This window comes from Chiloscyllium plagiosum, chromosome 5 (genome assembly GCF_004010195.1).
Source record: "Chiloscyllium plagiosum isolate BGI_BamShark_2017 chromosome 5, ASM401019v2, whole genome shotgun sequence".
NCBI classification, from domain to species: domain Eukaryota; kingdom Metazoa; phylum Chordata; class Chondrichthyes; order Orectolobiformes; family Hemiscylliidae; genus Chiloscyllium; species Chiloscyllium plagiosum.
In genome coordinates this window covers 19,929,032-19,952,950 of record NC_057714.1, presented here as the reverse complement: position 1 = coordinate 19,952,950, position 23,919 = coordinate 19,929,032, and the positions used below count along the sequence as shown (strand labels likewise).

At 43.8% G+C, this 23,919-nt stretch overlaps 1 protein-coding gene across 3 annotated transcripts in view; it reads right to left on the bottom strand.

The window, feature by feature from the left end:
• Positions 1–1,089: 1,089 nt before the first annotated feature.
• The window catches only part of fbxl7 (F-box and leucine-rich repeat protein 7), a 337,155-nt gene continuing 314,325 nt past the window's right edge, over positions 1,090–23,919 (bottom strand). For all 3 annotated transcript variants that reach the window (XM_043689677.1, XM_043689676.1, XM_043689678.1), the window contains 2 exons: positions 13,534–14,145; positions 1,090–2,326 (listed from right to left, as the gene is read on the bottom strand). In XM_043689677.1, the coding sequence (XP_043545612.1) occupies positions 1,590–2,326; positions 13,534–14,145 (1,349 nt within the window). In that variant the 3' untranslated portion in view covers positions 1,090–1,589. The remainder of the gene's footprint in view (positions 2,327–13,533; positions 14,146–23,919) is intronic.

Sequence of the window (23,919 nt, the reverse complement as noted above, 5' to 3'; positions counted from 1 at the left end):
CGTGATGAAGAGGCTGCCTTGCTTCAATGACCTAACATTTTCTGGAGGCACAGAAAAACGGATTTATTCTCTCTGCACATCCTCCCACGTTATTTGCTACAAGCGGCAGCAAACATTTTCAGCCATGATTTGGCCTGAAACAAAACTCCCTTTGTTAAATTCCCTAACTACTCTAGACCGGGCGCACCATTACCAGTAAGGTGCTGTCCCCTTCAGCTCTAGGGTAATACAGTAGCTTGGATTTATGTACAACATTATTTAAGTGCATTTTTAATCCTATCAGAGGAATGAATGATAATGCTAGAAATGGGACTTTCAATCAAGAATCCAGGGGTAACTGCCAACTTTTCACTCCCCAAGATTGATGCTTTACCAAGAGCACAAAAAGATCGAAGACTGTCATTCTGATGTCACCCCCAAATACTGTCAGTCTTGATAAAGTTCAAGAGATGTAGAGTAAAGCTGATTTTATTGTACATTAATGTCATGCATCAGTCCAACCTCAGAAAAGCATCCTTGGCTGGACCTTTCTCACACCAGCTTTCCTTGCAGTCTCGGAGTAAAAATTAGATTAGATTTGATTAGATTACAGTGTAGAAACAGGCCCTTCGGCCCAACAAGTCCGCCACCGTGCCGCCCACGAAAATGCCAAATTTATTGCTGAATAAGCTATTTTCATGCTGGACCAAGGCCAACTTATTCATGAGTGTAGAGCTGGAAAAGCACAGGTCAGGCAGCATCACAGGATCAAGAGAATCGACATTTCGGGCATAAGTCCTTCGTCGATTCTCCTGCTCCTCGGATGCTGCCCGACCTGCTGTGCTTTTCCAGCACCCCACTCCCGACTCTGAGCTCCAGGATCTGCAGTCTTCACTTTCTCCAACTTATTAATAGGTTGGAATTCATTTCAATAAACTCCAGAGAGATTTTTACCTATCAGACAAGACTGCATTCAAACCCAGGTCAGCGGTGAAAAGGTCATCATCTCCTGCATTAGCCCTTTGTCCCTCAGCCAACAGCACAGCATGTCGGGGATAAGATACAGCTGATGGTGAAGGTATTAGATGCAATAAATGCTTTACTTTCTAGTTAGGATTATTACATTTCTTTTTTATTAATTAAATGAAATAAAAACATGGAAATGCAATGTTACTCAGAATCTTCATGTTATAATAAACAAAGTGATGGCATCCCTCCCCATCAGGATCTAATATTATGATGGGATATCAAGTAAAACATAGTGCTCCATTTTAAGAAAATTGAAAAGCAGGAGGCAAGTGGTGCACTGAACTTTCTTCATTTTCATTCCCAGTGGCTGTTTTAAGTAATAATATGAAATTGATAAATTATTCCAGCAACTTAAAAAGTTTGAATGTGTTTAGTTTGTGCCTCTGGATACTGGTTCATTCAAAAATGTGCACATCGTACTGGGAAAAAAATATTTTCATTACCATGACTTTGTCATAATAGGGTAATAATTTTACATTGTGGAAGTGAACTAAATATTTGAATTGAGGAGAAGGAAAAGGACATAAAATCTATCTTTACAATCGATGGTCTGTTCTATTTCATTCATTGAACATTTTATGTCAGAAAAAGGATGGATTGGTGTGTTCTATAATGCATCGTTTGCAATGGCGTTTGACAAATCGCAGTGCCTCAACAGAGATGTCACAGTCTTGTACATTTAACATCTGAAGCTCAAAGCAGTTAGCGGCGACAATCTTTAAACCGCGGCCAGTGATGCTTTCGCAGGACTTAAGGCTCAGCCGCTTCAGGTTGTAACAGTTCAACGCTAAAAACTCCATGCCTGCATCGGAAACTAACGGACACTTCCCAATATCCAGGGACTTCAGTTTTGTGCAATTTTTGGCAAGGTACTCAATTCCATGGTCAGTTATTCCTTCACAACCCCGAGCGTTCAGATAACGCAGTTTGCTGCAATACTTGGCAATGTAACGGATACCCACGTCTGTGATCCGGCCACAGTGAGCAATGCTGAGATACTTCAGATTTGCTTCCAATTTTGCCACCTCTCTCATCCCAAAATCGCTCACTGCACGGCAGTCACTGACACTGAGTTCTTTGATTGTTGTGCAATAAAGCATCAGGTAGCGGAGGCCCTCATCTGTGACACGTATACACCTCCGCAGGTACAGGTGGGTCAGCTGGGTGCAGTGAGCTGCAATTGTATGCAACCCTTCGTCTTCAAGTACAAAGCAATCTGTCATGTTCAGGTAGCGTATGGAGATTTGTTTTCCATGAAGTGGAGAGAGTTTGATGGAAGCTTCCCTTGTCAGACTAATGCAGGTTATCTTGGAACAACCTAGACAAAATATAGAAAACAATGTTTTAAACCATTAGAACATAGCATCGCAGTACAGGCCCTTCGGCCCTCGACATTGTGCCGACTTGTGAAACTAATCTGATGCCCATCTAACCTACACCATTCCATTATTACCCATATTTATGTCCAATGCCCATTTAAATGCCCTTAATGTCGGTGAGTCTACTACTGTTGCAGACAGGCCGTTTCACATCCCAACTGCTCTGAGTAAAGAAACTACCCTTGATTTTTTTTTCTCTTTTTTCTTGAACAGGATAACTGACTCTCCTGTTTCTTTTTTTTAATGCTGGCCCAGCTCCCTCAAAGCCAGCTCTCAGGGTGTCACACTGCCTGACACTCCTTTTTTAATATTTTTGTTTTTTTTCTTATTACCCCCGCACTACTGCCTAACTGCGGTAGTGCTTATATTTTCCCCAGCAGCCATGTTGTGTGTGTGCAGGTGTGAGAAACTACTCTTGATATCTGTCCTAAATCTATCATTTCTCAATTTAAAGCTATGCTCCCTTGTGTTAGCCATCACCATCCGAGGAAAAAGGCCCTCACTGTCCACCCTATCTAATTCTCTGATTATCTTATATGTCTCCAATCATACCAGTGAAGGCCTTTCCAGATATTATTACATAAAAATTATTTACATTATACAGCCTGTTCACCTAGCCATTTATGCTTGACTTGAGCCCACTTCCATCTTTCCTTTCCTAATCTTATTGGGCCTATCCTCCATTTGCTTATCATGCCTTCTCTTAAATGCATCTATGCTACCTGCCTGAACCAATCCCTATGGTAGAGAGTCACACATTTTCACCATTCTTTTGGGGTGTGGGGAGAGAAAGTTTATTCTGAGTTACCTATTTGATTTCATGGTTACTAGCTTATAATAATAGCCTCTTTTTCTAATCCTTCTCATCATTGGAAATGTTCCCGTTGTGTCTACTCTATCAAGATATCTCAAAAACCTCCATTTGGTCACCCCTGTTTTCAACAAGAAAGTGCCCTAAGATGTTTATCCTTTCTTATTATCATCCTCTTAAATCTTTTTGTACTTACTTAACTCTTTGTCTCTTTTTCATAATAAGGCAACCACAATTCTTTGCCTGTGGCTCATACAAGGTCTGATACTAGATTAGAGTAACTTTTCTGCTTTATAATGCTATACCTCTGAAAATAAAGACTAAAGGTTTGTTTCATATGTTATGGCTTTATTTATCTCCTTCTATCAATTCTTGTATTTGAATTCAGGTTTTGTTTCTCCTCTACTTTTTACTTTCCAAGTAAAATGTATTCTTGCTTTTCTCACAAAATTCAATACATCACATTTACCTGCCTTGAAATTCATTTGCCAACTACAGTATGTGCTCATCCTGCAAGTTTATTGATGTGTTCATGTGTTTGTTTGCAGTTCTCCTCAGTACTGACTTCCCAACAAATTTGTTGTCATGTAAAATTTCAGAAAATATGTTTTTGATTCCCAAATTTGACCTTTTGGAGTTCTGCAGCACAGATAAAGGTCCTTTGGCCCATCAAGTCTGCGCTAGCCAAAACAACCACCTAACTATTCTAATCCGATTTTCCTGCACTTGCCCCATGGCCTTGCATGCATGGGTAAAAGTTATGCATCCGTGAGTTTTAACCTACTTTTAAACGAGCTCCCCACTCTCAAATTGCATCTTTCGCGGGGGTTCTCTGGAATGGACTATAATTTAATTAGTTCAAAGTGACTGATTCTATTCTTACCTATGTATTTGTGGCCAAAGAATCATTTGAAATGATTTCCCTTCCTTTGCCTGCACCATTACTTCTGGCACTCCTCTAAAGATCAATCCTTCACCTCCTCTTATTTCTCAGCTCCATGCCAACTTTTGGTGAAATCACTGAAAGTATGGCACTGGGTTTCACAGATACGTTGACGACATCCAGTTCTATTTCATTACTACCTCTTGACTTGTCCATTGCAGCTAACTTGTTGTCTGACCTCCAGTACTGAATGAGCAGAAATTCCTGCTCCAAATGTTGTTCCCTATCAATCAATCCATTGCATGGAACCAGTCCGAGATGAAACCACTATGTGTACAACACTGCTGTCACAGTTGACTTAAAGATGACCTCCTGACCTCATTCATGACATCTCTAATTCTCCCCTTTGTCAACTCCACACTATTGTTCAACTTCATCCCGTCTCAGCCCATCTGCTCCTGAAAAGCAATTTTTTCTGCCCATGTTACTTTTAGACTCGACTATTCAAACAGTCCTGGCTACATTGTACTCTAAATAAAACTGGCACGTGTGAAACTCTGTTACCTGTGTTCATAGCTGAAAGCAAACCCCAGCACTGTATCATCCATATTGATTTCCAGTCAAGCAATACCTTGATTTTAAAATTCTCTTCACCCTGCCCTATCCTGTACTGTAATCTCCAACATCACAATTCTCCAGGATATGTGGACCCCTCTCATTCTGGCCTCTTGTGTACTCTCAATCATAAAGAGTCCACCATTAGTGACTGTGCCTTCAGTAATCCAGGCCGCAAGCTCTACAGTTCCCATACTATATTTCTCTACCCATATTGTTGTCCTCCTTAATAAGGGTGCTGTGCCCTTGGCGAGAATACTCACTGTCAAGTACTAGGACACTATTCTGTGCCAAATATGTTAACTGGCAGTAAAAGGATAAGTTACTGCTTCCTGGGATAAGGGCTTCTCATATAATTGAGCTATCATAAAATGTATTTACTGCCCATCTGTAATTGCTCTTGAGAAGGTGGTGATGGTAAGCTGCCTTCTTGAAGCCAGTCCATATTATGTTGGGAGGCCCACAGCACTGTTAGGGAGTGAGTTCTAGAATATTGATCCATTGACAGAGTTGGAATGGCAATATTGTTTTCAGTCAGCTTGGCTTCAGTGAGTTCTCAGATTCACCTAAATGGCTATGCCCATTGCTGAACATCACCTCCTTGTCCCACCTCCTTGACACTTGGTGCAGCAATGCTGGCCGCTGACTGGCCAGAGGTTCTACGAGGTGCGTGTTTCACATTGCTCTTGGTGTCCTGGTTCACAAATTAAAACAAGGCAAGCTGGCTAAGTGACAGTGTCTGCGGGACTGGACACCCAGCTTCTGTACAAAATCCAGACCCTTCTCCTTGACCATTAAGGATGCTTTATAAATATATTGTTGTCACATAGTTGGATTTGTTGACAACATGGGGTTTATTGTCAATGAATTTGATGAGTTTATTCAATACTTTTCTTTAAATGCAGTTTCATAATTTCCAAACTTTTCTTCCAATGTCATGTCAATCTCATCTATTTCTCTGTTCCTTGATAATTCAAGTTTATTATTCTCCTCGTTGTCTATATAGAGAAAGGCCCTTTGACCCATCGTATCTGCGCCAGTCAAAAATAACTACATGACTATTCTAATCACATTTTCAATCACTTGGCCTTCATTTGCCTTGGCATTGCAAATGCATATCTAAATACTTAAATGTTATGAGGGTTACTGCCTCTACCAAGCCCATAGAGAGTAAGCTCTAGATTCTCACCACCCTTTGGTTAAAGAGAGTTTTTGTCACATCACCTCTGAACTTTCTGCACCTTGCTTTAAAATCTATGTCCTCTGGTCACCGATTATTCCATTAAGGGGAAAGCTATCTTTCCGTTTTCCATGCCCTTCAGAATTTCATACATCTCAACCATATCGCCTCTGCTCTAAGGAAAACAGCCCCAGTTTGTCCAACCTCTCTTCATCACTGAAATTCTCCAGCCCAGGCAACTTCCTGATTAATCTCCTTTGCACTAACCCCTCAGCCTTCGACGCTCCAAGGAAATTATCCCCAACCTATTCCTGTAGCTCAAACCCTCCAACCCTGGCAACATCCACTGAAATTCTCCAGCCCAGGCAACTTCCTGATTAATCTCCTTTGCACTCTCTCCAGTGCTATCACACCCCTCCTATAATATGGAATCCAGAATTGCACACAATGCTATAGCTGTGGCCTAACCAACATTTTATACAGATCCAGCATAACCTCCCTGCTCTTAAACTCTATGCTATATGTTTTCTTAACCATTTTATCCAGCAGCCCTCATATCTTAAGGGATTAATGTGCATGAACACCAAAGGTTTTCTGATTCTCAGTGCTTCCTGGGGTCTTACCATTAATGATGTATTCCCTTGCCTTGTTCGTCCTGCCCAGCTGCATTTTTGAATTGAATTCCATTTGCTACTGATGAGCCTGTCTACATCCTCTTGTAGTCTTAAGATATCTTTCTCACTATTTACCACCCCACCAATTTTTGTATCATCTGAAAACTTACTGATCAACTCTGCTACATTCAAGACAAAATTTATATATGCCACAGACACTGATGCTTTTGGGAGCCCCATTGGACACAGGTTTCCAGTCGGAAAAATACCCATCAACTACAAGCCTCTGCTTCCTGCTACTCACTCCAATTTGCCAAAATTCCTTGGATCCCATGGACTCTTACCTTTGCATTCAGACTCCCATGTGGGATCTTATCAAAAACCTTGCTGAGGTCAAGCAGAATATATCAAAATGCCATCATCTTTGGTCTCCTTCCTATCGGAAAGATGTTGTGAAACTTGAAACGGTTCAGGAAAGGTTTACAAGGATGTTGCCAGGGTTGGAGGGTTTGAGTTACAGGAATAGGTTGGGGATAATTTCCTTGGAGCGTCGAAGGCTGAGGGGTTACCTCATAGAGGTTTATAAAATCATAAGGGGAATGGACAGGGTAAATAGACAAGGTATTTTCCTTGAGGTGGGGGAGTCCAGAACTAGAGGGCATAGGTTTAGGGTGAGAGGGGAAAGACATAAAAGAGACCTAAGGGGCAACTCTTTCATGCAGAGGGTGGTACGTGTATGGAATGAGCTGCCAGAGGAAGTGGTGGAGGCTAGTATGATTGCAACATTTAAAAAGCATCTGGATGGGTATATGAATAGGAAGGGTTTGGAGGGAAATGGGCTGCGTGCTGGCAGGTGGGATTAGATCGGGTTAGGATATCTGGTCGGTGTGGACGAGTTGGACCAAAGGGTCTGTTTCTGTGCTGTACATCTCTATGACTTTATGACTCTACACACCTGGTCACCTTTTCGAAAACTTCAGTCAAGCTGGCCAGATATGCTGTCCCCTTAATAAAACCATGCTGACTGCACTTAATCCCTGTCTCTCCAAATGCAGATCAATTTAGTCCCTGAGAATTGCTTCAAACTGTTGCTCTACCACCAGACTGACCAGAATAACAGATTCTGGATTAGTGGTGCTGGAAGAGCACAGCAGTTCAGGCAGCATCCGAGGAGCTTCAAAATCGACCTTTCGGGCAAAAGCCCTTCATCAGGAATAAAGGCAGTGAGCCTGGAGCATGGAGAAATAAGCTAGAGGTGGGTGGTGGAGAGATAAGCTAGAGGACGGTGGTGGAGAGATAAGCTAGAGGAGGGTGGAGTACCATGATGGCTGTCTCCAGTCCTCCGGCAATTCTCCTGTGACCAGAGATCAATTGAAAATCTTTGGAAGTACCCTTGCTCTTTCCTCCCTTGCCTCACTCAACAACTTGTGATACATTTCACCTAGCCCTGGAGATGTATTTACTTTTAAGCATGTAAAACACACTAAACCTCCTCGCGATGCTAATTTCTTTAATTGTATCAGAAACCTTCTCCCTGCTTTCTATACCCAAATCGTCCCTGTCATCACTGAACACCGACATTTACAACACAACCATTATCACCCAGCTCCACGCACTGTAGACTTTAATGGGCCCTACTCTTTTGCTTGTTACTCTTGTACCCTTAATTTACCTGTAAAACAACATAGGATGGTCCTTTATTTTACCTGCCAATATCCTTTTGTATCCTCTTTTGGCTTTCTCAATCTCCCTTTTAAGTTCTCTCTTGCACATTCTATACTACTCAAGAGCTTCTGCTAGTTTGAGCCATAAACCTCTACTTCTTTCTGAATCCAATGCTGTGTATCTCTTGATATCCCTGGTTTCACAGGATTTGATGGTCCCACCTGTTTTCTTTATTGGAATATGTTGGTCCTGTACATAGAGTCAGAGTCATAGAGATGTACAGCACAGACGCAGACCCTGCGGTTCAACTCATCCATGCCAACCAGATATCGCAAATGGCCCTTTATTTTCATTCTTTCCTTCTGAGACTTATTTACCTGAAAGTATCTTCCCCTTGTTCACTCTCAGCAAATCATATCTGACCTTATTAAAATGATCTTTCCCCCAGTTGAGAGCTTTGATTTCAGACCCATCCTCGTCCTTTCCCATAATAATCTTAAATCTTACAGTATTATGGTTGCAGTCTATAAAATGCTCTCCCACTGACACTTCAACCATTTGCACAGGTTTATTACCGAAAATTAAGTCCAGGACTACTCCCTCTCTTTGTTGGGCCTTCAACGTAAAAAGCCCTCCTGGAAGCATCTTAAGAATTCCGCTCCCTCCAAATCTTTCACACAATGTCTACCCCCGTTAATGCTAAGGAAAATGAAATCCCCTATTCTCACTACCCTATTACTTACACACTTGCCTGAAATTTGCCTACAAATCTGCTCTTCTATTTCTCTCAGACTGTTACAGGTTCCATCTATCCTTTTTGCTGCAATAGATTCCCTGATCAAAAGTGGAGCACCTCTTCCTCTTTTACTGCCTTTCCTGTCGCAATTAAAGACCCTGTATCCTGGAATATTGAGATGCCAATCCTGTCCCTCTTTCATCCATGTCTCAGTGACAGCAATGGTATTATACCCACCCATTTTACACTGTGCCCTCAACCATATGCCTTACTCATCAGACTCCTAGCATTAAAGCAAGTGCCATCCAACCTTGTCAAACCCACTTGTTCCTTAAATCAGCCTATAATGTTCCATGCCTTCCTGACTCACTTGCTGTCATTTCTAATTTTAGCCATTTATATCCCACTGCTGAACATTTTTTAAAAAGCATGAACCGACTAACACAACACTTCGCTGTGATGTCACTGTTTCGATTTGTTTTCTCAAATAATGGATCACTAATGCTACAGCTGGTAAACCAGGAACCCTTTTTCCAACTCAGTTGAAGCTGAAGAATATAACCTTACAACCTACAAACACTGATCAGGATCTTGCAAAATATGCAAAAAAAAATGGAATCTCTTCTCATGTGCACTGAATCCCCATGGTACTTAACACACACTCACTTGGGCAGTACTCTAATGTGCCTTGTCCCATATGCTCATGCAAAGCACACTGTTTGTGCTCTTTTAATGATCCCTTTTATTAAATAAAGCTGGAGTGAATTAAAGTGACTCTTTCATTGAACACAGAGGCACAGATTTTGAGGGGACTTCAGGATTCAAAAAAATGATGCCGGTCAAGGGGAAGCAGCTGATTGGGTTAATAAGGCTGGGTGAGTATACCATTTTTATTGCTTGTAGTTTGTAAGGCCTTTACCTTGGGTTTATAGTTTGTAAGGGCAATAGTGCAGAGGTCCAAACAAGAAGGGCACTAAAGTAATTTGAGGGCAATTTAAGGGTTTGATTTAAGTGGATAGAGAGCTTGAGGCCATGGTGAGCTCTTCCAGCTCTATGTGGGAAGTCGAACACAGTTCTAATGCCTGGGTTTCTCTAGCTGCAACGCCTGAAAACCTGAGTTAGGAGCTGGAATGGTAGCTGGGGACAGTGTGGAACATTTGCAAGGCTGGGAGTATCATGGATAGTATGTGTAAAGAGGTGGTTGCAAGCGAAGATTCCACAGGCAGGGAGGGAATGATGACCACCAGACAGGCTCACTGCTGCCTCACAGTGCCAGGAATCCGGGTTCGATTCCAGCCTCGGTCGACTATCTGTGTAGGGTATGTATATTCTCCCCGTGCCTGTGTGGGTTTCCTCCGGATGCGCCAGTTTCCTCCCACAATCCAAAGAAGTGCAGGTTAGGTGAATTGGCCATGCTAAATTGCCCATAGTGTTCAGGGATATGTAGGTACGGGCATTAGTCAGGGGGAAATATAGGGTAATAAGATTGGGGAATGGGTCTGAGTGGGTTATTCTCCAGAGAATTGGAGTGAAGTTGCGGCTCCAAAGGCGTCCACACTTTCAGGATTCTAGACAGAGAAAAGGGACAAGACGGGCAGTGCAGGTGTCCTCTATGACCATTTCCTTGCAGAATAGTTTTGGATACTTTTGTGGGAACACAGGGAGCAGCATCATTAAAAAGTAGGACCATAAAAGGTAGCCATCTCAGGATACCAGTGGCTTCCATTAGACAGAGTAGAAACAGAAGGATATGGCAGTTAAAACTACGAGGGATATTAATAGGGCAGACAGGAAATACTCCCCTTGGTGGAGGGATCAATGACCAGAAGGCATAGATTTCAGGTAAGGGGCAGAAGGTTTAAAGGAGTTGTGAAAGAAAACCTTTTTTTTATCCAGAGGGTGATGGGAATCTGGAACTCACTGCCCAGATGTGCATTGGTAGTGCCAAGTCATGTAAAGGCTATGGACCAAGAGCTGGAAAATGGGATTAGAATGGTTAGATGGTTGTTTTTTACTGCTGCAGACTTGATGGAATATCCTATCCACAATTTGGCCAAATACTGCTTCATCACACCAATCTCAAACATTAGCACAGTGACATCGTTGACAGTGCTATCAAGGAAGACTTACTTGCCAATAGCTAGCCAATGTAAACATTGGTCCCCTAGAGACAGAGAGAGGAGAAGGAAAATGATGAAATGGCAAAAATGTAGAATAAATATTTGTCTCTGCTTTCAGATCGAAAGATACAAATTACACCCAATGCTCCTCAGTGACTGCAAAGCCCATCTCCAGGCCAACTGGGGCTGACATTTGAAAATGGCACTCTGTTAATAATGTGGATTGAGACCCAGAAATATTTTAGATGTTAGTTTCCTATCTCTGGAATGAAATTTTGGCCCGAGTGTTCTGTACCCTCAAACATTTCTATGTTTTACTTTTTGTTTCTACTCTTTTGATGCAACAATAAAAAAGAAATCAAAATCCTCGAGCAATATAAAGGGAACACAGAAGAACCTCGATTATCCGAATGACACAGACGGGGAGTATTTTGTTCGGATAACACAGTTTAGCCGAGTATGCAATCTTGTTCGGATAATCAGAAATTCGGATAATTGATGTTCGGATAATCGAGGTTTCTCTGGATTGGGAATTTCCACAAGCTGATATCAAGACAATTGAGCAAAATTTTAATGCCATTGTCCACAGGATACTGGTCTATCTAAAATGCCAGGAGGAACTCACTGTTCCAGGTCCCCCATGCTGTGGAGGTTTAATTCCATGGCACGTTCCTTGTTCAGGGGCCCAGTTTGATTGACAACTAGGCCTTCGGGTTGGACAGGAGGTTAGCCCCTGATGACAGCACTAGGTAGAGCAGTGATTTGATCAGGGATGGGACTGCATCTAAAGAGAAAATGCATCATTGTTGTAATATTGCTAGCTGAACAAAAAAGACAGATGATACTCCCTATCTGGAGTTGGTTAGCTCGGGTGACCAAATAGCTGATTTACAATGCAGAGTGATGCCAACAGCAAGGGTTCAATTCCTATACCAGCTGAGATCACCATGAAATCTGTACCTTCTCAACTTCACCTCTCACCTGAGAGGTGGTGACCCCTCGGGATAGTCAACATGACTTTGTCCATGGGAGATCATGCCTCACTAACTTAATTGAGCTTTTTGATGTAACAAAAAGGAGTGGATATGATCAATATAGACTTCAGTAGGGTGTTCAAAAAGGTTCTGCATGGTAGACTGGTTAGCAAGTGTTGGATCACATGGAATACAGGGAGAACCAGCTATTTGGATATAGAACTGACTCAAAGGTAGAAGACAAAGGGTGTGGTGGAGGGTTGCTTTTCAGATTGGAGGCCTGTGACCAGCAGCGTGCCACAAGGATTGGTGCTAGGTCCATGGCTTTTCATCATAAATTATTTGGATGTGAACACAGGAGGTATGGTTAGTAAGTTTGCAGATTACACCAAAATTGCTGGTGTAGTGGACAGCAAAGATGATTACCTCAGAATACAAAGGGACCTAGATCAGATGGGCTGAGGAATGGCAGATGGAGTTGAATGCGAGGTGCTGCATTTTGGAAAGGCAAATCAGGCAGGACTTATACACTTAATGGTTAGGTCCTGGGGAGTGTTGCTGAACAAAGAGACCTTGGAGTGCAGGTTCATAGTTCCTGGAAAGTGAAGTCGCAGGTTGACAGGACAGGATTCAGAAATGCTTGAGAATTTGAACTTTAGGGAAAGGCTTAATAGGCTGATATTTTCCTTAGAGCATTGGAGGCTGAGGGGTGATGCGGGGCATAGATGGGCTGAATAGCCAAGGCTCTTTGCCCAGGGGAGCAGAGTTCAAAATTAGATTAGATTAGATGATTAGATTCCCTACTGTGTGGAAACAGGCCCTTCCGCCCGACAAGTCCATGCTGACCCTCCGAAGAGTAACCCACCCAGACACATTTCCCTCCGACTAAAGTACTTAACACTATGGGCAATTTAGCATGGCCAATTCACCTAACCTGCACATCTTTGGAGTGTGAGAGGAAACCGGAGCACCCGGAGGAAACCCACTCAGACACGGGGAGAATGTGCAAACTCCACACAGACAGTCGCCCAAGGCTGGAATCGAACCTGGCACCCTGGTGCTGTGAGGCAGCAGTGCTAACCACTGAGTCACTGTGCATAGGTTTAAGGTGAGAGGGGGAATATTTAAAAGGGACCTAAGGGGTAACTTTTTCACACAGAGGGTGGTGCGTGTATGCAATGAGCCGCCAGAGGAAGTGATGGAAACTGGTGTAAGTACAACATTTAAAAAGCATCTGGAGGGTATATGAATAGGAAGGGTTTTGAGGGATATGGGCCGGGTGCTGTTAAATGGAACTAGATTAACATAGGGTCTCTGGTGGCATGGATGAGTTGGACCGAAGGGTCTGTTTCCGTGCTGTATATCTCTATGACTCTATAACAAGTCTCTCTCTCTCTAATGACAGAACAGCCTCTGGTCCTTCAGGACTTTTACTTTAAATATAGTCTGACAGACGTTTGAACCTCTACCTTCTGGCTAAGAGTCAAACCTTGAGGTAATAGGGCTACTGCCAACTATAGTCAAGGATCCTTCAGTTACTATAGTTACCTGAAACATCCAGGTACTCCAGGTTGGGACACCGTGAAACAACATCGTAGAGGGCTTCATTCGAAATGTTGTAACAACCTGGCACTTCTAGCTGTCGCAGTTCAGGACAGCACTGAGCAATGGTGTAGAGACCCCTGTCTGTAAGCCGCCTGCAGCTTTGAACAATGACCGTTTCCAACATAAGGCACACGTTAGGTGTATCCTGACACAACCTTCGGGTCAGTACCCGGAGAGCTCTGTCCGCATTCATTGTTTCACCTGTCAGACGAATAGTCCTCCACAATCGAGAGTCCCAACACAGATTGTACCAGCGGCGACAAACTCGTGCACATCGGCACAGCTGGTTGGTAGGAAGGTGTGAAAACATCTGGATCAAGGTTTGGTCTGGTAGCTTGTCTATGGGAGCCTGTTCTTTCTGCAGTCTGGACGCTGGCCTGATGGCACACTGGGGTATAAAGAACAGTGGCTGGGAGTGGATCATAGCAGTGGTCTCTCCTGTAATTGAGGAAGATGATGTGGAGGATCCTTGGCCATTTTGAAAAGACTGCGCATTCTGAGGGCAGATCAATGCAGGGCTTGGTGTGCTCAACGTCCGCATACTCAAGTCTGAATCTGGAATACATGCAGAAAACCTGTATTAGTGAACAATAAAATTGGAATTACTCTAATTCCAGAGTGCCAGCTCTACCAGCATAACCTCTTGACAATAGTGTTCTCTCTATCTCATGTATTTACCTACTTTCCTCTTACATAAATCATCATATGAATAATCATTAGGTGTATGTGTAAATTATAAATTTCATTCAACCATTTCTGTGCTTGTACTTTGCTCAAGGGAATGGTATCAGATTTACCACAGGTGAGAGTTCATCTACCTCTGCAGCAAGCATTACTGTTATTCCCTATGCTGCTGCTATGATGTTTTCATGATGTCCTCTGAGATGACTGTGCACGATATATATGTAAGGCAGAACATGATCTTATAGCAACGCCAACACCAAGTACCAAAGATAAAATCATCCACCTTGGCAAGGAAATGAGCAACTTCCACAATTCAAATCATTACTACCACTTCAAATGGATAAGTAGGCAGTGGATAGAAATTATTACAACTTACCCAACGAGACTACCAAGTAAGAGGCACAAGAATGATCCCTCCCAATATGACTTTGCTGTTGGATCCAGATACCACCAGAAGGAAAGCCCCCTTCCCAAAGTGACAGGACTGAGAAGCAACAATTATTGGCAATTCATTGACCCAACTCCCCATTTTTCTGGAGTCAGTTTCATTACTTCCAGTCTAGCACTGGTCCAAGAACTGCAAGTTCACCAGAAGAGGTTGTCAAGGTGCGCAGTTCAAGTAGAAAGTACTACAAGAATAACAACTTAAGATATACCTTAAAAGGAGGAAAAACATAGAAAAGAAGAAAGGTTTATAGAATATAGAATATTATAGCACAGTACAGGCTCTTGATGTTGTGTTGATCCTACACTATTCAATGACCAGTTAAATGCCCTTAAAGTTGGTGAGTCTACTACTGTTGCAGGGAGTGCGTTCCACGCCCCTACTATTCTCTGAGTAAAGAAACTACCTCTGACATCTGTCCTGTATCTATCACCCCTCAATGTAAAGCTATGTCCCCTTATACTAGCCATCACTATCACAGGAAAAAGGCTCTCACTGTTCATCCTAACTAACCCTCTGATAAATGTCTCAATTAAGTCATCTTTCATCCTTCTCTTTAATGAAAACAGCCTCAACTCCCTCAGCTTTTCCTTGTAAGACCTTTTCTCCATACCAGGCAACATCCTTGTAAATCTCCTTTGAACCCTTTCCAATACTTCCACACCCTTCCTGTAATGAGGTGACCTGAACTGTACTCAATACTCCAAGTGTGGCTGCACCAGAACTTTGTACAGCTGCAGCATGACCTTATGGTTCCAAAACTCAATCCCTCTACCAATAAAAACTAACACACTAAATACCGTCTTAACAGCCCTATCAACCTGGGTGGCAACTTTCAGGGATCTATGTCAATGGACATAGAGAGCGCTCTGCTCATCTACACTACCAACAATCTTACCATTAGCCCAGTACTCTTTATGCCTTTTGCTCCTTCCAAAGTGAATCACCTCACACTTTTCCGCATTGAACTCCATTTGTCACCTCTCAGCCCAGCTCTGAAGCTTATTTACATCCCTCTGTAGATGAAGGGATGTAGATAAGCCCTTCTTCATTCCTGAAGAAGGGCTTATGCCCGAAACATCGATTCTCCTGTTCCTTGGATGCTGCCTGACCTGCTGCGCTTTTCCAGCAACACATTTTCAGCTCTACATCTCTCTGTACCCTGCAACATCCTTCAGCACTGTCCACAACTCCACCGACCTTAGTGTCATCCATAAATTTATTAACCCATTCTTCTACGCCCTCATTCAGGTCATTTATATAAATGACAAACAGCGGTGGCCCCAAAACAGATCCTTGCAGTACACCACGAGTAACTGAACTCCAGGATGAATATTTCCCATCAACCATCAGGTAGCCAATTTCTGATTCAACCCACTAAATCACAATCAATTCCAGGCCTCCATATTTTGTGCAATAGCCTATCATAGGGAACCTTATCAAACACCTTACTGAAATCCATATACATCACATCAACCACTTTACCCTCATCCACCTGTTTGGTCAGCTTCTCAAAGAAATTAACAAGGTTTGTGAGGCATGACCTATCCTTCATAAAATCATGTTGACTATTCCTAATCAACTTATTCCTTTCAAGATGATTATAAATCCTATCTCTTATTACCCTTTCCAACACTTTATCCACAACTGAAGTAAGGCTCACTGGTCTATAATTACCAGGGGTGCCTCTATTCCCTTTCTTGAACAAGGGGACAACATTTGCTATCCTCCAGTTTTAGATTAGATTAGATTAGATTACTTACAGTGTGGAAACAGGCCCTTCGGTCCAACAAGTCCACGTCGACCCGCCGAAGCGTAACCCACCCATAACCCTACATTTACCCCTTACCTAACATTACGGGCAATTTAGCATGGCCAATTCACCTGACCTGCACATCTTTGGACTGTGGGAGGAAACCGGAGCACCCGGAGGAAACCCACGCAGACACGGGGAGAACGTGCAAACTCCACACAGTCAGTCGCCTGAGGCGGGAATTGAACGCAGGTCTCTGGCGCTGCGAGGCAGCAGTGCTAACCACTGTACCACCGTGCCGCCCACAAGATTAGGGCCAATCAAGGACAGTAGTGGGAAGTTGTGCATGGAGACCAAGGCACTATTCCTGTAGACAATGACGACATAAAGGTCAAAGCCAAAGGTTATGCAATTTCCTCCCTGGCTTCCCAGAGAATCCTAGGATAAATCCCACCCGGCCCTGGGGACTTATCTATTTTCATACTTTCCAGAATTGCTAACACCTCCTCGTTGTGAACCTCAATCCCATCCACTCTAGTAGCCTGTTCCTCTGTATTCTCCTCGACAACATTGTCTTTTTCCAGTGTGAATGTTGATGAAAAATATTTATTTAGTGCTTCCCCTATCTCCTTGGTCTCCATGCACAACTTCCCACTACTGTCCTTGATTGGCCCTAATCTTACTCTAGTCATCCTTTTATTCCTGATATACCTATAGAAAGCTTTAGGGTTTTCCTTGATCCTATCTGCCAATGACTTCCCATAAGCCCAAATGGCTCTTCTCACCTCTCTCTTTAGGTCTTTCCTGGCTAACTTGTAACTCTCAAGCGCCCTAATTGAGCCTTCACATCTCATCCTAACATAAGCCGCCTTCTTCCTCTTGACAAGAGTTTCAACTTCTTGATAAAGCACAACAGCCTCACTAGACCACTTCCTCCCTGCCCGACAGGTGCATACTTATCAAAGACACGCAGTAGCTATTTCTTGAATAAGCTCCACATTTCAATTGTGCCCATCACCTGCAGTTTCCTTCCCCATCCTATGCATCCTAAATCTTGCCTAATCACATCCTAATTGCCTTTTCCCCAATTTTAACTCTTGCCCTGTGGTATATACCCATCCTCTTTCATCGCTAGCATAACCAAATTGTGGTCACCATCACCAAAGTGCTCACCTACCTCCAAATCTAACATCTGGCCGGGTTCATTACCCAATACCAAATCCAATGTGACCTTGTTGGCCTGTCTACATACTGTGTCAGGAAATCCTCCTACGCACATTGGACAAAAACTGACCCATTTAAAGTACTCAAACTATATTATTTCCAGTCAATATTTGGAAAGTTAAAGTCCCCCATAACAACTAACCTGTTACTTTCGCTCCTATCCAGAATCATCTTTGCAATCCTTTCCTCGATATCTCTGGAACTATTCAGAGGCCTATAGAAAACTCCTAACAGGGTAACCTCTCCTTTCCTGATTCTAACATCAGCCTATACTACATCAATGGACGAGTCCTCAAATGTCCTTTCTGCTACCGTTGTACTGTCCTTGGCCAACAATGCTACACCTCCCCGTCTTTTACCATCTTCTCTGTTCTTACTGAAACATGTAAATCCTGGAACCTGCAACAGCCATTCCTGTCCCTTCTCTATCTATGTCTCCAAAATGGCCACAACATTAAAGTCTCAGGTACCAACCCATGCTGCAAGTTCACCCACCTTATTGCGGATGCTCCTGCATTAAAGACACACATCAAACCACCTTCCTGCACTCTTGCGACCTTGAAACCATATTTCTGACCTCACTACTCTCAGACTCCTGGACACTGGAAGTACAATTTATGTTCCTATCCCCCTGCTGAATTAGTTTAAAACCTCCCAAAGAGCATTATCAAATTTCAAGCCCCCAACCCACACCATTCCCAGGATATTGGTTCCCCTCTGGTTCAGGTGTAGACCATTCCTGTTTGTAGAGGTCCCACCTTCTGCAGAAAGAGCCCCAATTATGCAGGTATCCAAAACCCTCCCTCCTGCATCATCCCTGTAGCCACATGTTCAACTCCTCTCTCTCCCTATGCCTTGCCTCGCTAGCACGTAGCACAGGTAACAAACCAGAGATAACAACTCTGTTTGTTCTAGCTCCATGCTTCCACACTAGCTCCCTGAATTTCTGCCTTTTCCCACCTATGTCATTGGTGCCTATGTGGACCACGACTTGGGGCTGCTCCCCCTCAAGGATCCCGAAAACACAATTAGAGACTTCATTAACCCTGGCCCTGGGAGGCAACACACCAACTGTGAGTCTCTCCCGTTCCCACAGAACCTCCGATCTGTCCCCCTAACTATGGAGTCCCCAATGACTAATGCTCTGCTCTTTTCCCCACTTCCCTTCTGAGCAACAGGGACAGACTCTGTGCCAGACACCTGTACTGCATGGCTTACCCGTGGTAATTTCCACCCCACCCCCCCACCCCCACCAGTATCCAAAACGGTATATGTGTTATTGAGGGGAACGGCCAAAGGGAATCCCTGCACTGTGTGCTGGTTCCCTTTCCATCCCCTGACTGTAACCCATCTACCTTTTTCTTGTACCTGAAGTGTAACTACCTCCCTGAAACTTCTTTCAATAATCCCCTCTGCCTTCCGAATGATCCTAAGTTCATCCAGCTCCAGCTCCAGTTCCGTAACAGTTTTCGAGGAGCTAGCATTGGCTGCGCTTCCCACAGACATAGTCAGCAGGGACACTAGTGGTGACCCTTACCTCCCACATTCTGCAGGAGGAACATTCAACTGCCCTAACCTCCATTCCTACTATTCTCAATTCCCAAAGAGACTATTGAAAATTAAAGAATAAAATAAAACTAGTTACTTTACCAATCCAGTGCACAGAAGTCTTTTTTTAGTTAGAGGAGGAGGATGTGTGGGCGATACCACCTAAGAAGTGTTTCGGGTAATGCAACCGCCCAGATATATTACTTCACTTACTCTGCAGGATTCGGGAAGGTGGTGTCTCAGCAGCCGAAGGAATGGCCACCAATTGTGGAGCCATTAAAATTGGAGCAAATAAAGGCGTTTGAAGTTAATTGGTCATGTAGTTGGAACAAAAAAAAATCATTATGTTGGCAACAATTCTTTATAAATTTCACTATTTCAAATCTTGTAACGGGAAAAACAAAATACAAGCCAAATAAATGCAGATAGTCTATCAGGACAGACAAGGCTGCAATCGGGTTTGGTGGCTGGGTAAAAGGGGACAAAGGTGGGTGAGGGTGTCGCAACTTGAGGAATATGCCCCTGATGTGCACACCTCTGCTTCCTTCCTGCTTTTTAACAAAGTTGGATTAAAACCAACGGCTTAGTCAACTGTGTGATAACATCAGTATTATAATATTTGGGACAGTTGACTTGTTAGTGAGCTCAATTGTCATTTGATTTTTTTTTCCTTTATAAGTGGCAGCTGGGCTGCAATGTTGGCACCAGTCTGCCTACTCTTTTATGGGAAGGGTAGGGTGGCATAAAGTCAGTGGGCTAGCTGCTGGACATATTTTCACATGTCGTTCTGCCTAAAACATGCTATTATGTGGGTGGGGGAGGTGTATTGCAGCCTAGGAGTACAGGCATTTATTCCTAGAAGAATGCTAGATTATGTGGAGTGGTTAGGTGAATAGGTGATGTGAATCAAAGTTTTAAAAATATTACCAGAAACCGATAGGATATATTGAGACAAAATGTAAATTAAAAACAAACAACTACAGATTCTGGAAATTCATAACAAAAATAGAAATTGCTGGCGAAGCTCAGGTCAGGCAGCATCTGTGGAGGGAAAGCAGAGGTAACACTTTGGATCCATTGAAAAGAAGGGTCCCTGGATCCAAAATGTTAACGCTGCTTTCTCTGCACAGATGCTGCCAGACCTGCTGAATTTCTCCAGCAATTTCTGCTTTTGTTGAGGGAAACTGATTTGATGAGAGGTTTAGGACTGGGAGCTGCAATTAAACACTTTCAAGAGTGAAATAGAGGCTAAAAATGCTAGGAGTATTCCACAGGTCCACAGAGCATTGGTGGAGAGGAATACAGCACTCATGGACTTCAGGTCCCACGGATGGTGGAAACTAGGTATAAAAATACCGAGGCAGCCAGCATGTCAATTTCTTGCCCATGTTCCTGCATTGGCCATTTGTGCTGAAGAGGGCCGCAGAGTTACACACACAGCCAGTCAGGTTGGCCTGGATAGCCTTATTAAGTACATTTAAGTATCTGAATCAGTGCTAATTTCTCAATCCATCAAGGAGAATATTTAATTATATGGAGGCAGGCTTCCAATGGCAAGTAAAGAAGGCAGCAGTCTCTCCACCAGGAAGGCTCCCTGTCTTCATTCCTGATGAAGAACTTTTGCCTGAAACGTTGATTTTCCTGTTCCTCAGATGCTGCCTGACTGACTATGCTTTTCCAGCAACACTCTAATCTAGACTTTGATCTCCAGCATCTGCAGTACTCACCTTTGCCTAGCATTCTAAATAGGTCTAGAAGCCCTCTCACAACCTGTCTGATTGTGTGCTTTCTTTGGAAGGACATCCATTCTATAATCCCATACTCCCAAAACCTTACAGTGATGCCCTGACTGATTTGTTTTTAAAGATGGTGGGAGATTGTGGTCGTTCCCCTCAACAATAAGTATACTGCTTTGGATACTGTTGGGGGGGACGGCCGAGCAGGGGTAAGCAGTAGTGACCGGGTCTCTGGCACGAGGTCCGGCTCTGAGGCCCAGAAGGGAAAGGGGGAGAGGAGGAGAGCGCTAATTATAGGAGACTCTATAGTCAGAGGGACAGACAGGTGGTTCTATGGACATGGGCGAGACTCTCGGATGGTTTGTTGCCTCCCGGGTGCCAGGATCCGAGACGTCTCGGACCGTGTCTTCAGAATCCTTAAGGGGGAGGATGTGCAGCCAGAATTCGTGGTGCACATTGGCACCAATGACATAGGTAGGAAGAGGGGTGTGGAGGTCATTCAGGAGCTCAGGGAGTTAGGCTGGAAGCTAAAAGCTAGGACGGACAGAGTCGTCATCTCTGAGTTGTTGCTGGTGCCACTTGACAGTGAGGCAAGGAATAGGGAGAGAGTGCAGTTGAACACGTGGCTGCAAGGATGGTGTAGGAGGGAGGGCTTCAGGTATTTGGACAATTGGACTGCATTCTGGGGAAGGTGGGACCTGTACAAGCAGGACGGGTTGCACCTGAACCAGAAGGGCACCAATATCCTGGGAGGTAGGTTTGCTAGCACTCTTCGGGGGAGTTTAAACTAATTTGGCAGGGGGATGGGATACGGACTTGTAGTCCAGCAAATATGGGACTACGATGTTGTGGCCATCACGGAAACGTGGATAGAAGAGGGACAGGAATGGTTGTTGGAGGTTCCTGGTTACAGATGTTTCAGTAAGATTGAGGCGGGGGGGGTGGTAAAAAAAGGAGGGGGGGGGGTGGCGTTACTAATTAGAAATGGTATAACGGCTGCAGGAAGGCAGTTCGAGGGGGATCTGCCTTTGGAGGCAGTATGGGCTGAAGTCAGAAATAGGAAAAGAGCAGTTACCTTGTTGGGTGTTTCCTATAGGCCCCCCAATAACAGCAGAGATGTGAAGAAACAGATTGGGAAACAGATTTTGGATAGGTGCAGAAGCCACAGGGTAGTAGTCATGGGCGATTTCAACTCTTCACAAATATTGATTGGAAGCTCTTTAGATCAAGTAGATTGGACGGGGCGGTGTTTGTGCAGTATGTCCAGGAAGCTTTTCTAACTCAGTATGTAGATTGTCCGACCAGAGGGGAGGCCATATTGGATTTGGTACTTGGGCTTGTTAGTGGGTGAGCATTTTGGTGATGGTGACCACAATTCTGTGACTTTCACCTTGGTTATGGAGAGAGATAGGTGCGTGCAACAGGGCAAGTTTTACAATTGGGGGAAGGGTAAATATGATGCTGCAAGACAGGATCTGAGTAGCATAAATTGGGAGCATAGGCTGTCAGGGAAGGATGTCGTTGAAATGTGGAACTTTTTCAAGGAACAGATACGACGTGTCCTTGATGTGTATGTCAGGCAGGAAAGAGATGGTCGTGTGAGGGAACCTTGGTTGACGAGGGAGGTTGAATATCTTATAAGGAGGAAGAAGGAGGCTTACACAAGCTTGAGGAAACAAGGTTCAGACAGAGCGTTGGAGGGATACAGGATAGCCAGGATGGAGCTGAAGAAAGGGATTAGGAGAGCTAAGAGAGGGCATGAAAAATCTATGGCAGGTAGGATCAAGGATAACCCCAAGGCCTTTTATGCGTTATGTGAGAAACATGAGAATGACGAGAACGATCAAGGACAGTAGTGGGAGACTGTGTATTGAGTTGGAAGAGATAGGAGAGGTCTTGAATGAGTACTTTTCTTCAGTATTTACAAATGAGAGGGACTGTATTGTTGAACAAGTATCTCCTCTAGTAAGCTAGAGGAGATACTTGTTAGGAAGGAAGATGTGTTGGGCATTTTGAAAAACTTGAGGATAGACAAGTCCCCTGAGCCTGACGGGATATATCCTAGGATTATGTGGGAAGCAAGAGAGGAAATTGCAGAACCGTTGGCAATGATCTTTTCGTCTTCACCGTGGGGGTGGTGCCAGGGGACTGGAGAGTGGTGAATATTGTGCCCCTGTTCAAAAAAGGGAATAGGGATAACCCCGGGAATTACAGGCCAGTGGTAATTAGGTGGTAGGCAAAGTAATGGAAAGGGTACTGAGGGATAGGATTTATGAGTATCTGGAAAGACACTGATTGATTAGGGACAGCCAGCACGGATTTGTGAAGGGTAGGTCTTGCCTACAAGTCTTATTGAATTCTTTGAGGAGGTGACCAAGCATGTGGATGAGGGTAGAGCAGTACATGGATTTTAGTAAGGCATTTGATAAGGTTCCCCATGGTAGGCTTATGCAGAAAGTCAGGAGGCATGGGATAGTGGGAAGTTTGGCCAGTTGGATAGAGAACTGGCTAACCGGTCAAAGTCAGAGAGTGGTGGTAGATGGTAAATATTCAGCCTGGAGCCCAGTTGCAAGTGGAGTTCCGCAGGGATCAGTTCTGGGTCCTCTGCTGTTTGTATTGTAATTTTTATTAATGACTTAGATGAGGGAGTCGAAGGGTGGGTCAGTAAATTTGCAGATGATACGAAGATAGGTGGAGTTGTGGACAGTGAGGAGGGCTGTTGTCGGCTGCAAAGGGACTTAGATATGATGCAGAGCTGGGCTGAGGAGTGGCAGATGGAGTCCAACCCTGCCAAGTGTGAGGTTGTCCATTTTGGAAGAACAAATAAGAATGCGGAATACAGGGTTAACAGTAAGGTTCTTAGTAAGGTGCGGAGATCTCCCACCCAGAGCTTCCAACCTCATAGTCCGGGAACCCCGCACTGCCCGGTTCTACCTCCT